The sequence below is a fragment of the Lissotriton helveticus genome, chromosome 12 (genome assembly GCF_964261635.1).
Source record: "Lissotriton helveticus chromosome 12, aLisHel1.1, whole genome shotgun sequence".
Taxonomy (NCBI): domain Eukaryota; kingdom Metazoa; phylum Chordata; class Amphibia; order Caudata; family Salamandridae; genus Lissotriton; species Lissotriton helveticus.
Window position 1 is genome coordinate 889708169 of NC_136073.1, and position 12854 is coordinate 889721022.

General features: G+C 48.2%; 1 protein-coding gene and 1 pseudogene across 13 annotated transcripts in view; one reads left to right on the top strand and one right to left on the bottom strand.

The window, feature by feature from the left end:
• The window catches only part of ZCWPW1 (zinc finger CW-type and PWWP domain containing 1), a 1771049-nt gene that overhangs the window by 1623601 nt on the left and 134594 nt on the right, over positions 1-12854 (bottom strand). For 9 of the 13 annotated variants that reach the window (XM_078668572.1, XM_078668568.1, XM_078668570.1 and 6 more), the window contains exon 3: positions 10034-10091. The exons of the other annotated variants lie outside the window; for them this stretch is intronic. In XM_078668572.1, the coding sequence (XP_078524698.1) occupies positions 10034-10067 (34 nt within the window). In that variant the 5' untranslated portion in view covers positions 10068-10091. The remainder of the gene's footprint in view (positions 1-10033; positions 10092-12854) is intronic. 13 annotated transcript variants of the gene reach the window in all.
• Positions 5150-7656, top strand: LOC144799294 (uncharacterized; annotated as a pseudogene).

Genomic DNA, 12854 nt, shown 5'->3' on the forward strand with positions numbered 1-12854 from the left:
ATACCCCTGTGTCTGGACGAGATGTGGCTGACTCTCGCCTTTTGTTGCGCGATATAGCTTTGCCCAGTGTTTCCGATCTGGACCGTGTCTCGTTGGAGTCCCCTTTTACTACGGATGAAATAGCGACTGCCATTCGTTCGCTCCGTTCGGGCAAGGCATTGGGCCCGAATGGGTTGCCAATTGAGCTGTACAAGTTACGCCCTGACAAGGTAGCGCCCTATCTTCGTGCCATGTTTTTGGAGTCCCGGGAACGGGGTATTCTCCCGTATGACCAGCGTCTTGCCACGATAGTCGTTATTCCCAAGGACGGGAAACCGCGGGACCTCTGTTCGTCTTATAGGCCCATTTCCCTGTTAAATGTTGAGCCTAAGGTCCTGGCTAAGCTCCTGGCAACCCGCCTGCTGACGGTCATTAGCGACTTGGTTCATCCGGATCAGTCCGGATTTATCCCGCATCGCAACACGGCTCTTAACCTACGTCGTCTTCACGGCGCTGTTGCGAGGGCGGGGCTTCTGACGGAGCCGGCCATTTTGGCCTCGTTAGACGCCTCGATGGCTTTTGACACGGTTGAGTGGCCCTATCTTTGGGCAGCTCTCGAAAAATTTGGTTTTGGACCTGAATTTATTGGATGGGTGAAGTTGTTGTATGTGGAACCCTTAGCGCAAGTGGTGGTGAATGGTAGAGTTTCTGTCCCCTTTAGCCTTGGTAGAGGGACCCGTCAGGGTTGCCCCCTGTCTCCATTGCTTTTCGCGCTGGCCTTGGAACCGTTAGCTGCGTGGCTTCGATGGGAACCTTCCCTCAAAGGGATCCGTTGGTCACCGGACTTTGAAGACCGCGTCTCTCTTTACGCGGACGACATTCTTCTTTATTTGACATCCCCGCGTAAATCTTTGAACGTCTTATTTGATGTTCTTACTTCGTTCGGTGCTAACTCGGGCCTTGTTATTAATTGGGCTAAGTCCTGTGTGTATGTTCTCTCGGGTGTTTTGCCCTCTTTGCCGGCCAGATTCCCTATCCAGGTGGTCCAGTCTGGCTTCAAGTATTTAGGGATTTTTATTACCCGGGATTCCTCCCTCCGGTTTGAGCGTAATCTCCTCCTCCCGCTTCTTAGATTGCGACTGGATGTGGCCCGTTGGCGTAAGCTGCCCCTGTCTCCTCTGGGTAGGGCTGCTCTCTTTAAAATGATGTCTTTGCCGCGGTTCCTCTACGACCTTCAGAATTCTTTCGACGATGTTCCTGCTACTTATTTCAGAGAAATCGAGAGTCTGCAAAGACAACTGATTTGGGATGGGCGTCCACGTATAGCCCTTGCGAAACTTACTATCCCTTGGTACGACGGGGGCATGGCACTCCCCGACATCAAGAGGTACTACTGGGCAGCCCAGCTATCGGCCATTAACCATGCGATGTACTCGCCGGGTCGCGATCCGGCGTTTGAGATGGATAAGCTCCAGTTGCCGGGAGGGGATTTTAATAGAGCGCTATACTCCAGATCGGCCGGGCGCCATCTTGTGGGCCCGACCAGGGCGGCGGTCAACGTGTGGCGCGCAGCGAATGTGAGTTTGGGATGGGAGAATCGGCTGACGCTGGCGACTCCGCTTTATGCTTCTGAACGTTTGGGATGTCTCTGGTCTTCTAAGGGCTTTGACCGCTGGGATGTGATCGGGATTTGTAAAGTGGGTGACGTTTGTGTGAATGGTCGCGTGAAATCATTCCAGGCCCTTAAGGCGGAATACGACTTGAGTGATAGAGAGTTTTTCCGGTATCTGCAAGTCCGACATGCCTTGGCCTCGGTTCTGACTCCTGATGTGGCCCTGCCCGAGTCTTCCCCCCTTGAAGATCGTATACTAGATGGACACTTGCCCGACAGCACCATCTCTCTCATCTACAAGAAGCTGATTCATAATCGTGCTGATTTGTTGGTCCGACTCCGAGAAATGTGGGTAGGTGATGGCTTGGAACTAGATGACGAGGACTGGCAGTCGGCACTCTCCTCCCCGAAGGAGGTCGCCATTCCCGCCCGTCTTCGTTTGGTGCAACTTAAGATCCTCCACCGGGTGTATGTGACTGGTCCGCGTCTGGTCGTGATGGGTTTTTCCCCGGATGGCTTGTGTAAGCGTGGCTGTGGGATGAGCGCTACCTTTATGCACATACTTTGGGAGTGTCCTGTGGTGGCAGCTTATTGGGTGGCTGTGCTTGCGTTGATGACTGAGGTGACTGGTGTTGACCTGCGGCCTGAGGCCCGTCGATGTCTGCTGAATGTGTGGGAACCCTCCGATTACTCTGTGGCCCAGACTAGATGGGCGACCCTGGGTTACATGGTCGCGAAGCGTGACATTGCGCAACTCTGGGGCGCATCCCGACCTCCTGATGTTTCAGTGTGGGAGGACAACATGGACTGGTCCATGTTCCGTGAGAAGACAGTCTACATGGCTAGGGGCAGGCCGGGGGCGTGGACGAAAATTTGGGGTCAATGGAATGCGTACCGTGGAGAAATTTGTACCCCCCCCCCTTGGTTGCCACCTCCGATGTTACCCTGTCTCCTTAGGCTGACGTTCCCGAAATTTTTCGCTCTGTTCTAGGATTTTCCTGTCCTCCCCGCTCCCCCCCCCCACGGCCTTCCCGACTCTCATTGATGTATTTTTGTTCTCCTGTTTCGTGACCTCCCCCTCTGCTAATTGGGCTGACTTGATTATTGCACTCGCCTTATGTTTGTGTTGGGTATTTTCATGTTTTATATAGAAAATTGTTGTATCCTGTTCTATGTCTGTAGCAATTTCGTTCTACGATTTGGCCTGACCTAGGAAATGATTGTTTATTTCATGTGTCGTTCTATGCGACTTAGCGGCCAGCCCGTGTGGTTGTGGGCCCATCTATGTAATTTTATGTGATTGCTCAATAAAAGTTTTTAACCAAAAAAAAAAACAACAACGTTCAAGAGGTGATAAACCCAGGGGCTGGGGGGGAGAGGCTAGGGCTATGCCAATGCCCCCGGATACACCGGCCATAAGTGGCGAAAGGATAAACCGAACAAGAGTCCCCAGTTGCTGATAACGCAGCGCCCACTTCAACACTTCCATTAGACCAGGACACAAAGGATTCCAACATTAAGGGGAAACGGAAAAAAAAGCGAACGGGCCGTAATAAGATCTGCAGCATTACACATGACTCGAGCCTTTATCCACTGTTCACCACTCATAGACAAGTAGCCTCGAACGGGCATGAGGATTGAAACGGAAGAGACGAGGCAGCTAAGGAAGCGGAGAAACAAATTACTTTTTTTTTTCTTTTTTGCGGAGTTTTATATAGCGCGAACTAGACCCGAACTTAATCAGGTATCAGACCGCTTTACATAGCACCAGTTACGTTACATGAGGACACGCATTCATTTTTAGGCACGGGGAGATTAAGTGATTTGCCCAGAATCACAGGAAGTTTGGCGTCGTTACCGAGACTCGAACCCAGTTCCTCCAGGTCCGAGGTCGAGCGCCCTAGCCGTGAGGCCAACTCCTCTCCCTCTTATCTGGCAACGTCGAAAAGCAACAGACTGGTTCTCTATTTCTTAAAGAGGTGAAGGCTCCTGCCGGGGAAGACCTTGAGCCTACGGGAAAAAAAGGAAATACAGGGCCTTCTGATAACATCCAATTGCAACCTTCTGACCCCACATCCGTGTCTATGGCAAAGGGAAGCAGATGGGTATCGCTCTGGGGGCAGCTCTACCGAATATACCGTCAACATGGGGCTCGGACAGGGCACCCTCAATACAGGGGTGGCTGCACAGGTTATGGTACGTGTTGGGTATGGAGCACACCTCCTTCTCTCTCCAGAGTGACGGAGCCTCTTTTTCGGATCTGTGGTGCCTTTTCATCGCCCCCCTATGCTCCGAATTTCACAAACTCACTTGCCCCAGATACATGTGCCTTCTGCGACTTACTGCACTATCGCAGGTTTCCACCCAGCTCTAGGGCCGCTAATCTCCTTGCTGTAGGCCTCAGACACCTCCTTGGCCACAACAGGTGTGGGGGGAGGGAGAGCGACAGGGGGAGGGGAGGGTGGAGGTTGGGCTGTTTTTCCTTTTTCCTGGACTGTTATGAAAGTATTATGTAGCGTTAATTACCTATGGCCCACGAATTGGGCATCATTGCCTGGTGCATTTTATTTTGTTCTTCTTGTCATTCAAACCAATAAAAAGATTTAAACTTAAAAATAGTGGGGCCAGCTTTGTCAAGATATCCCCAAACTGTAAAGGATCGTACCCCAACGCGAGACCGCATATAAACTGATGACGCGGTGGTACTATACCCCGGCTTGCTCACCATCTACGCTGTGCTGGAGGTGCAGTTTGGCGACTGGTGCTTTCCTCCATATCTGGTGGCGATGCCCCCTCATAGCAACCTATTCGAAGACGGTCCCGAGCCACATCAAAGAGGTGGTGGGCTACTCCCCGACTCATTCCATACAGTGATCATGAGCATCCGCTCTTTGACACTAGAAGCCACGACATACGCCCATTTGGCGGTATATAGCTCATATGCTGGGGGCTGCCAGATAGCTAATAGCCTTCCATTGGAAGAGCGCCTCTGCCTCATTAATAGCCCACTGGTTCCAACACATCTGGCATGCACTGTCCGAGGAACTTCTGTCCCATAAGGTGTCCCACTCTGACAAGAAATGTACACGCACATTGCAGCCTCTGATAACATACTTCACCGGCTTGGAACACTTGTGCTTTACTCCTCCTAGGCTCAAACCCCTCAATCTATTTGATTAAATAACTTCATCGAAGAGATGCCCACTGACATATAAGACACCTACGCCCCCCACCTGACTAACACCAACCCAGTCACGTCCTGATCACTCCAAACTCCCTTCCTTGGTTTAGGTTTGTTCGGCTCCTATCCTACCTCCCTCTCAGAAACAGGCATGTCTCCCTTCCTCTTCCGCGCTGAATTTAGATGCCAAGATTCCTTACAAACACAGCCCAATGTGGCCTTGTTGAGGGGGGGCCTGTATTCTACGTTTGAGGTAATGCATGTTGGTCTTAATGCCCTGCAGATTTTTGTATAATCCTGAACCACTGCTATGATCAGAAGCATATTACTGTGATGGCTTTGTTCTTTTTGTCTCCATGTTTCTGTTTGCTTACGAGATGGTAATATACAGATTTCGAAAAAAGAAAATCTGGTGGGCCATTGCCAGGAAATTGCGGGCCTTGGTGGTCCATAGACACTGAGGCATGCACTGCAGAAAGCGGTGGGAGAACCTTAAATATTGGACCAAAATAACATCCAAGGTCAAGCTTGGAAGGTAATTCCGGGAGAGGAAGCAAGTGCAGTGTTGCTTGACCCCCTTGATGCTACGTGTCCTGGAGGTTGCCTACCCACAGCTGGATGGGGAGCTGAAGGCCAAGGAGCAGCAACGAGTAGAGGAAGTGTATGAATATAAATGTATGGCATTGACCAACTCTTATTTTCAGCTTCAATCAAGAGGTTACATTTCTCACACAAATGGCCCTGTTCCTGAGCTGTAACCGTTTTGGCAAGTATTGTAATGTTTAGTACAGGAATGTAGTCAGCTAAAGTCTAATTAAATGTGTCATAATTTTGTAGCCAGTAACCCATGTAAAGAGGATGATGTCAATTGACACACAATGTGTTTAAACATAGATAAAAATTACTACAACTTTAAAGAATACAAATACTAAACAAATCAGTATGAAGGACAGGGGTGTGCGGACGCCCACTCCAAACTATGATTACATTTTGCAGGTACAGGAAATTATTCTTTTGAAAAAAATATGTAAATGTTTAGTTCAACCTGAACATTTAGTGGTCGATTCCGATCCGGTAAAAAGCGCTCCGAATTGCCGTTTGAAGTGTTTTTCCCGTACGAATCGTACCCTGCAACGTCCCCCGTACGTACTACGAAGTACGATCCGTACCGGGAGCTGGACTCCGTATGAATCGTGCAGGGACCGTACGAATGAAATCCCCGTACGAATCTCCCTCGGAACCAGCTGTACGCGATGTACGGTTCGGGGCTGCATTTTCCGAACCGGCAAGTACGATTTGTGTTGGGTACGCACCGTACCCCGCGATCTTGGGGTGTACGGACCGTACCCCATATACGTTGGGTGTACAGTGCGTACCCCATGCCCGCTGGAAGTATTGTGCGTACCCCCCATGATCGCAGGGGTACGGTGCGTACCCCTGCGATCATGGAGGGGTACGCACCGTACAGTGTGTATGTAAATGTGCGCTTTTCCGTACGAATCGCCCTTACCTCACTTGGACCGTACGAATCGCGTCCTGATACCCCGGTCCGGATCATACTCGTTGAGTCGTACGGTGTGTGTACGATCGTACGAAAACTGCTCCGGATGCGAATCGTACGGACGAGAATTTTACCGGATCGGAATCGGCCCCTTACTGCCTACTTTAAAAATTCACAGATAGGGTATTCCTTCACAAATGTAAACAATGACAGATTATCCATTTAAAAAATGTCTAACATTGACAATATGGTCATGATTTATATTTTGGAAGAGAGGTTTCTGCACCAAAAACGTGACCAAGAACCCATCCACATTATTAACAGTGCCATTGGATATAAAGCACTTGTAATATTGCAGATAGATCTCCTTGACGTTTGGGACAGAGTAACACAATCTAAATGATGGCCTATGTGAAATTTATATTTATTGTGCAGAAAATATGTCCAAAGCAAAACTTCGGAACGTCATGTTGACAAACTGTGCAATTTGAAGCAAACACAAAATGCAAGTTACGTTATAACACAAGTAAATATATACATTTTGTTGGTGTTAAACAGATTCTTTAGCTTTACAGGAAAAATTTATTTTTCTTTTATTTAGGTGCACTTGTATTAAGGTAGATGGGATATCGGTCACATCTGTGATGTAGTAACCATTCCACAAGACTGTAAAATGGACCTTAACTGGACATAAAACATATCACATTGCATACTGCAATGAATTGATGGTTATTTTCATTTTCGGCTACCTCCAGAAGAAAGCGAAGGAGACATTGGACAAATATATGGGGGACAGGATATCGACTGTGAGTCTGAAGGTGGAAACACGGACATAGCGTCATGGAGGGTGAAGGGGCTGGGCAGAAGGACCATACATCATCTCACTCAGAGGTTCACATCATGCCAGCCCCTTGTGGTGGAGAACACAACATCTGTGCTATCATATAGTTCAGCATCCACCACTAACATCACTATCCTCCCTCCTGATGCCCCAGAGATGGACCAAACCCCACCTGCAAAAAAGCTGGGGTCTCTTTCACCCAAGAACCTCAGTTCCTGCTCCTGCCCACCCAGCAGTGCTCCGAGGAGGCTGTGGATCTGTTACAATGCATCTATGTAGGGTGGACTACACTGTTGTGTGCCATCCAGGGAATCAAAGAGCCGACAAAGGTAATTGCCTTCCTTGATTGCATACACTCTGCTGTGTCTACCATACAGAGAGGTGTTGACTGGTCCAGAGCCCCTTCAGAAACCAATGCCTCCTACACACTAGCACCTGCATCTGTTCATATTCATCCTTTTATGGAGGCCTTCACATTCCCACACACATTTGCACCACCATTCCATCCACACCCTCCATTACACCAACAACCACATTCCTGAACCAAGCACTAAACCCAAATCCAAAAAAACGCCCAAAACCACCAACAGCCCTGAACCCAGCACCTGCACCATGCCAAAGCTCACACCCAAATCCAAACAACCACCCAAAAACACCACCACAGAACCCAGCATCACACCCTAACTCACACCCTCACCCAATCCAAACACCAACCCAAAACAAAGACTGAACCCAGCACCACTCCCCAACCCACACTCACCGAAATTCAAACACCCGCCCGCAACCACCACCACCCCTGAACATAGCACAACCAAATCAACACCCTCACCGAATCCAAACACCCACGCAAAACCACCACTGCCCCCTGAATTAAGCACCACACCCAAGTCCACGCCCAAATCCAAACACCCACCCAAAACAACCACCCCAGAACCCAGCACCACACCCACACCCAAACCCTTACCCAAAACCAAACACCCAACCAAAACCACCAACACTAAACCCAGCACCACTTTGCAACCCGCACCCTCACCGAAATCCAACCCCCACCCAAAACCACCACCACTGAAACCAGCACCACACTACACCTTCAGCCAAACACCCATCCCCAAAACACCAACTTCACCCCTCAACCAGAATCTCTTGCCAACCCACAACTTGTTAAGTTATGTGGTTATCTTGTGCAACTAATCACCTGTGACAGTAACCAGGTGCTGGAGCAGGCGCATAGGTATCAGGCTGAAGGCGTTGGGAGTCTACCTCAGTGAGTTTTCAAAGAGCCAGGTCTTAAAAAGTGGGGAGGAGGCTCTGAAGCATTGCAGGAGATCAGTCCAATTCTTGGATGTGATGAATAATAATGCCAGACCTACCTCTTCTTTTCTGCTTTTGGGGGGTTTGGGGGTTGTTTGCAACTGAGGCGGAGCACAGGTGTCTGGTGGGTTGGTGGAAGCGAAGGCGGTTGTTCAAGTATGTTGGTCCCATGTTGTGCTGTGGTGGTTGTGTATGTATGTATGCCTGTGTGTGTGTGGGTGTGTGTGGTGTTTGAATTGGCTGTGTTTGTTCATGGGAAGCCAGTATAGCTCTCTGAGGTGTGCTGCAATGTGGATGCATTGTGGGAAGTCAAGGATGAATTTCGCTGGGCATTCTGCATGGTCTGGAGTCGGTGGAGATTCCAGCGTAAAGTGTGTTGCCGTAGTCTATTTGCTAGTGATGCTGGCTTGCATGACGGTGCAGCTGGTGTTCCAGGACAGTCATTTGAAGAGCTTGCAGAGAACTTGTAAACAGAAGGAGCTGACCATAGTGACCTGTGCTGTCATATTAAGCTTGACGCATAGGATGACTTCAACATTCCTGGTGTGGTTGGTAGGTGTGGGTCCGAGCTCTGATGGCCAATAGGTGGAGTATCAGGGGAAGTTCTTGTTCCTTAAAATCAGCTCTTCCATCTTGTCAGAACTGAGTTTCAGACAGTTAGCTTTCAACCAGTATGCTACGTTGGAGAAGTTGGTTCTGTTGGCGGTAGACATTTCGCTCAGAGAGGAAATGGCTTGGTTGTCATCGCCGTAGGATAAGATGGAGATGCCATGTGGCCTGATGATGTTAGCAAGCGGTGTCATGGAGATATTAAACAGTGTTGGATGAGCGATGAACTCTGAGGGACTACACACATCAGATTCTTGGGTTCTGATATGTAGTGTGGTAGCCTGACTTGCTGTAAGGAAAGAGCTTATCCAGTTGGGGGCCGGTCATTGGCAGTTGCGGCTGCTGCCAATATTCAGTTGTGTGGCTGCAGTTATTAGTAAGAAATAAAAAAGACGTAACTGATGCTGCCGGCCACCTTGTGCCTCTGTGCTCCTCTGCTTTCCAGCTCCCAAAAGACTCCCCATCCAATCCAGACACTGACACTCATACTATTACTAAGCATAAGAGCAGCGCCGGGATTGGCCTGAGCGGACTGGTTAGACGCTTGCTGAGGCACAGGGATTATGTGCCGTTTCTCCACCCGGCTGTGGAACACAGCTCGGTTGAAGACGCCCAGCCAAACCGGCATGAGCACACACAGTGCCCAACACACTTCCTCCCTGCCATTTCCCAGCTCCTCCCCTCCCTACACATTCATGACTCACAGGCTCAGGCACTCACTTAAAAAATAAAATAATAATAACATTGTTCTATTATAATTTTATTTTTCAACTGCAGGCTTTGAGCTGTGGGGGACGCTCCAGTCCTGAGCCATTACAGAGGAACCACCACTGGTCTTTGGAAGCCTTTGTCATGCAGTCTTCTGACAAGGGTGTGGCGGGATACTGTATCGAAGGCAACGGAGAAGTTGGGTAGGATGAAACTCAAACTCTCCATCCTCCTAGTTACGTAAATACTTTGATATTAACAAACCCTTATATAAATAACGGAGAACCTCACCCTTCCTTGAATCACTGGGGTGCCTGGCTTCCATCTGCTCATGGAGTGACAACAGCCGCTTTACAAGGGTGAAATTGCAGAGATTGGGAGACAAACAGAGCCACAAATAATTGACTGTGATATGACATCTGAACTGTTGGACTTCTGTTTTATATTAAACCCTGAATGGTAGAAGTTTTATTTTTTTGTTTATTAAATTGCCAATAATAACTTCTGTTTGACATTGAATTCTACATTGGCTGTTTATTCATTTTGACATTGATGATAACATGTTTTCTAAGGTACATTGAATGTGTATGTGGTCAAATCTAGTTAAGTTCATATACATTAACAATAAACAAAAAAATTCACTTGTGAATGCATGTTTTATGGGGAAGATGAAGTGACTATATGCAAGGTGTAACTTATTTGCATCAAGATGCTGAAGAGTGTCGACAGTGACAGACAGACATGTAGTATACCTACTATATGTATTACAAAACGAAACATGTTAGAAAGTATACATGAGTGTGTTATTACAATGTAAACTGTTATGGAAAAGGTACTACAATTGAGGGAACTATGAGGAGTTGTTTTTTCATAATGCATTTGATATGTAGTTAGTATACCTTTAACTACAGTGAAAGCTAACATTTGACAGTCATCAGACACATTTCAAATTGTGAAGATGACTAAAGAAGATTATTTGTATATCTAAGAATACATCCAATGTGTGCCTGGATGTGTTACTTATTACAATAAATAGGTGGATCTCCAACAGATACATTAGAATAGGAGCTAATGGGGCACATGCATCAACCAAAATACTGGTCGCAAACGGGCCAATTCGCAGAATTGGCCCCTTTGCGATCGGTATTTTGGCATTTGGGATGCAGTGACCCAAATGCAAATTCGCAAAATAGGTAATTGAAAAATTTGCTATTACCTAAATTGCGAATTGCGAGTGCATTTAGGGAATCACAAATTGCGGTTCCCTATTTGGGATGCAACAAGCCTTTCCTAAATGCGAATTCGCATTTAGGAAACTCTAATTACCATCAACTGCAAGTTGATGGCAATTTGCATTTTTCAAAGTGCCATGTGGCACACACACATGCCCTTGGGGCATGTGTGTGCGCCACATATGCACACATGCCAATTTCGAGGGTACATTAGGGTGGCCTTTTGGCCCCTTTGCACCTTTGAAAGAGCATGCGCAATTTGCGAGTACCTAGTTGGTACTCGAAAATTGCGCATGCAATTCCCATTCATTCCTATGGGGCTCAAGGCCCGTAGGAATGATTGAGAAGCCATTCCTTAATTGGGAATTGTAATTTGCGAGTCACAATTAAGGAATGTGTAGGAATCGCAATTTGTTTTGCGATTCCTATATGCATAAGGAATTGAGATTCCTAAATTGTGGTTCCTTAAAAATCGCAATTTAGGAATCACAATTCCTTACTTTGATGCATGTGGCTCAATAATACTTAAAATTAGAACAATGGGTTAGTGGACTAATCAAAAGTGGCTGGCCTCCTGTGTGTGTGTCTGTAGCCACACGGATTTCTAGTTATTTTTTTTAAATATTTAACAATTAGTACAATACAGTGAAACCTGGATCTGTGGCATTCTGAAACAAGCAGTAAAAAATGTTTTTAAGGAATTTGTTTATTGCCAAATTCGCTGGGGGCCAGAAAGCGGAGGGGAGCAGGAGACCAGAGTCCGGGAGCCGGGAATAAAGAGTAAGGACTTCACGCCCCAGCATCCTTGCGGCTCAGCGTGTTGCTGCTGACGTACCTGGCAGCTCTGGGGGGCGCCTTAAACAAGCATTGGAAATGCAATAGGTCTCGCAGCATTAGAGTTAGTGCTTTTAGAATTGTTTATGGGTTTTTTTCGTAAATCTTTAGCATTTTTGTTTCCTGTAGCCAATGCTAAAGAATTACAAATAAAAAAAGCCATAAACAATTCTAAAAGCTCTAACTCAAATGCTCCGAGACCTATTGCACTGTGTGAGGGTGAGGGGTTGAGGGTGAGTGAGGGTGAGGGTGGGTGAGGGTGAGTGAGGGTGAGTGAGGGGTTGAGGGTGAGTGAGGGGTTGAGGGTGAGTGAGAGTGAGGGTGAGTGAGGGTGAGGGTGAGTGAGGGTGAGTGTGAGTTAGGGTGAGAGGTTGAGGGTGGGTGAGGGTGAGGGTTTGAGGGTGAGTGAGGATGAGTGAGGGTGAGTGAGGGGTTGAGGGTGAGTGAGGGTGAGTGAGGGTGAGTGAGGGAGGGTGAGTGAGGGAGGGTGAGTGAGGGAGGGTGAGTGAGGGTGAGTGAGGGTGAGTGAGGGTGGGTGAGTGAGGGTGAGTGAGGGTGAGTGAGAGTGAGTGAGAGTGAGGGTGAGTGAGGGTGAGTGAGGGGTTGAGGGTGAGTGAGTGAGGGTGAGGGGTTGAGGGTGAGGGGTTGAGGGTGAGGAGTTGAGGGTGAGGAGTTGAGGGTGAGTGAGTGAGGGTGAGGGGTTGAGGGTGAGTGAGGGTGAGGGGTTGAGGGTGAGTGAGGGTGAGGGGTTGAGGGGGAGGGGTTGAGGGTGGGTGAAGGGTTGAGGGTGAGGGGTTGAGGGTGAGTGAGGGGTTGAGGGTGAGTGAGGGGTTGAGGGGGAGGGGTCGAGGGGGAGGGGTTGAGGGTGAGTGAGGGTGAGAGAGTGATACTGCTGCTGCTGCTGTGCAACACAAACTTGGATCCGACAAATGTAAACTTGGACGTTGATGAAAATTAAAAGCACCGCCAATCAATTACGGCGGTGCACTCTCCGGGGACTACTGATTTTTGTTGAAGGAGACGTAAATGAAGGGAAACTATGTTCG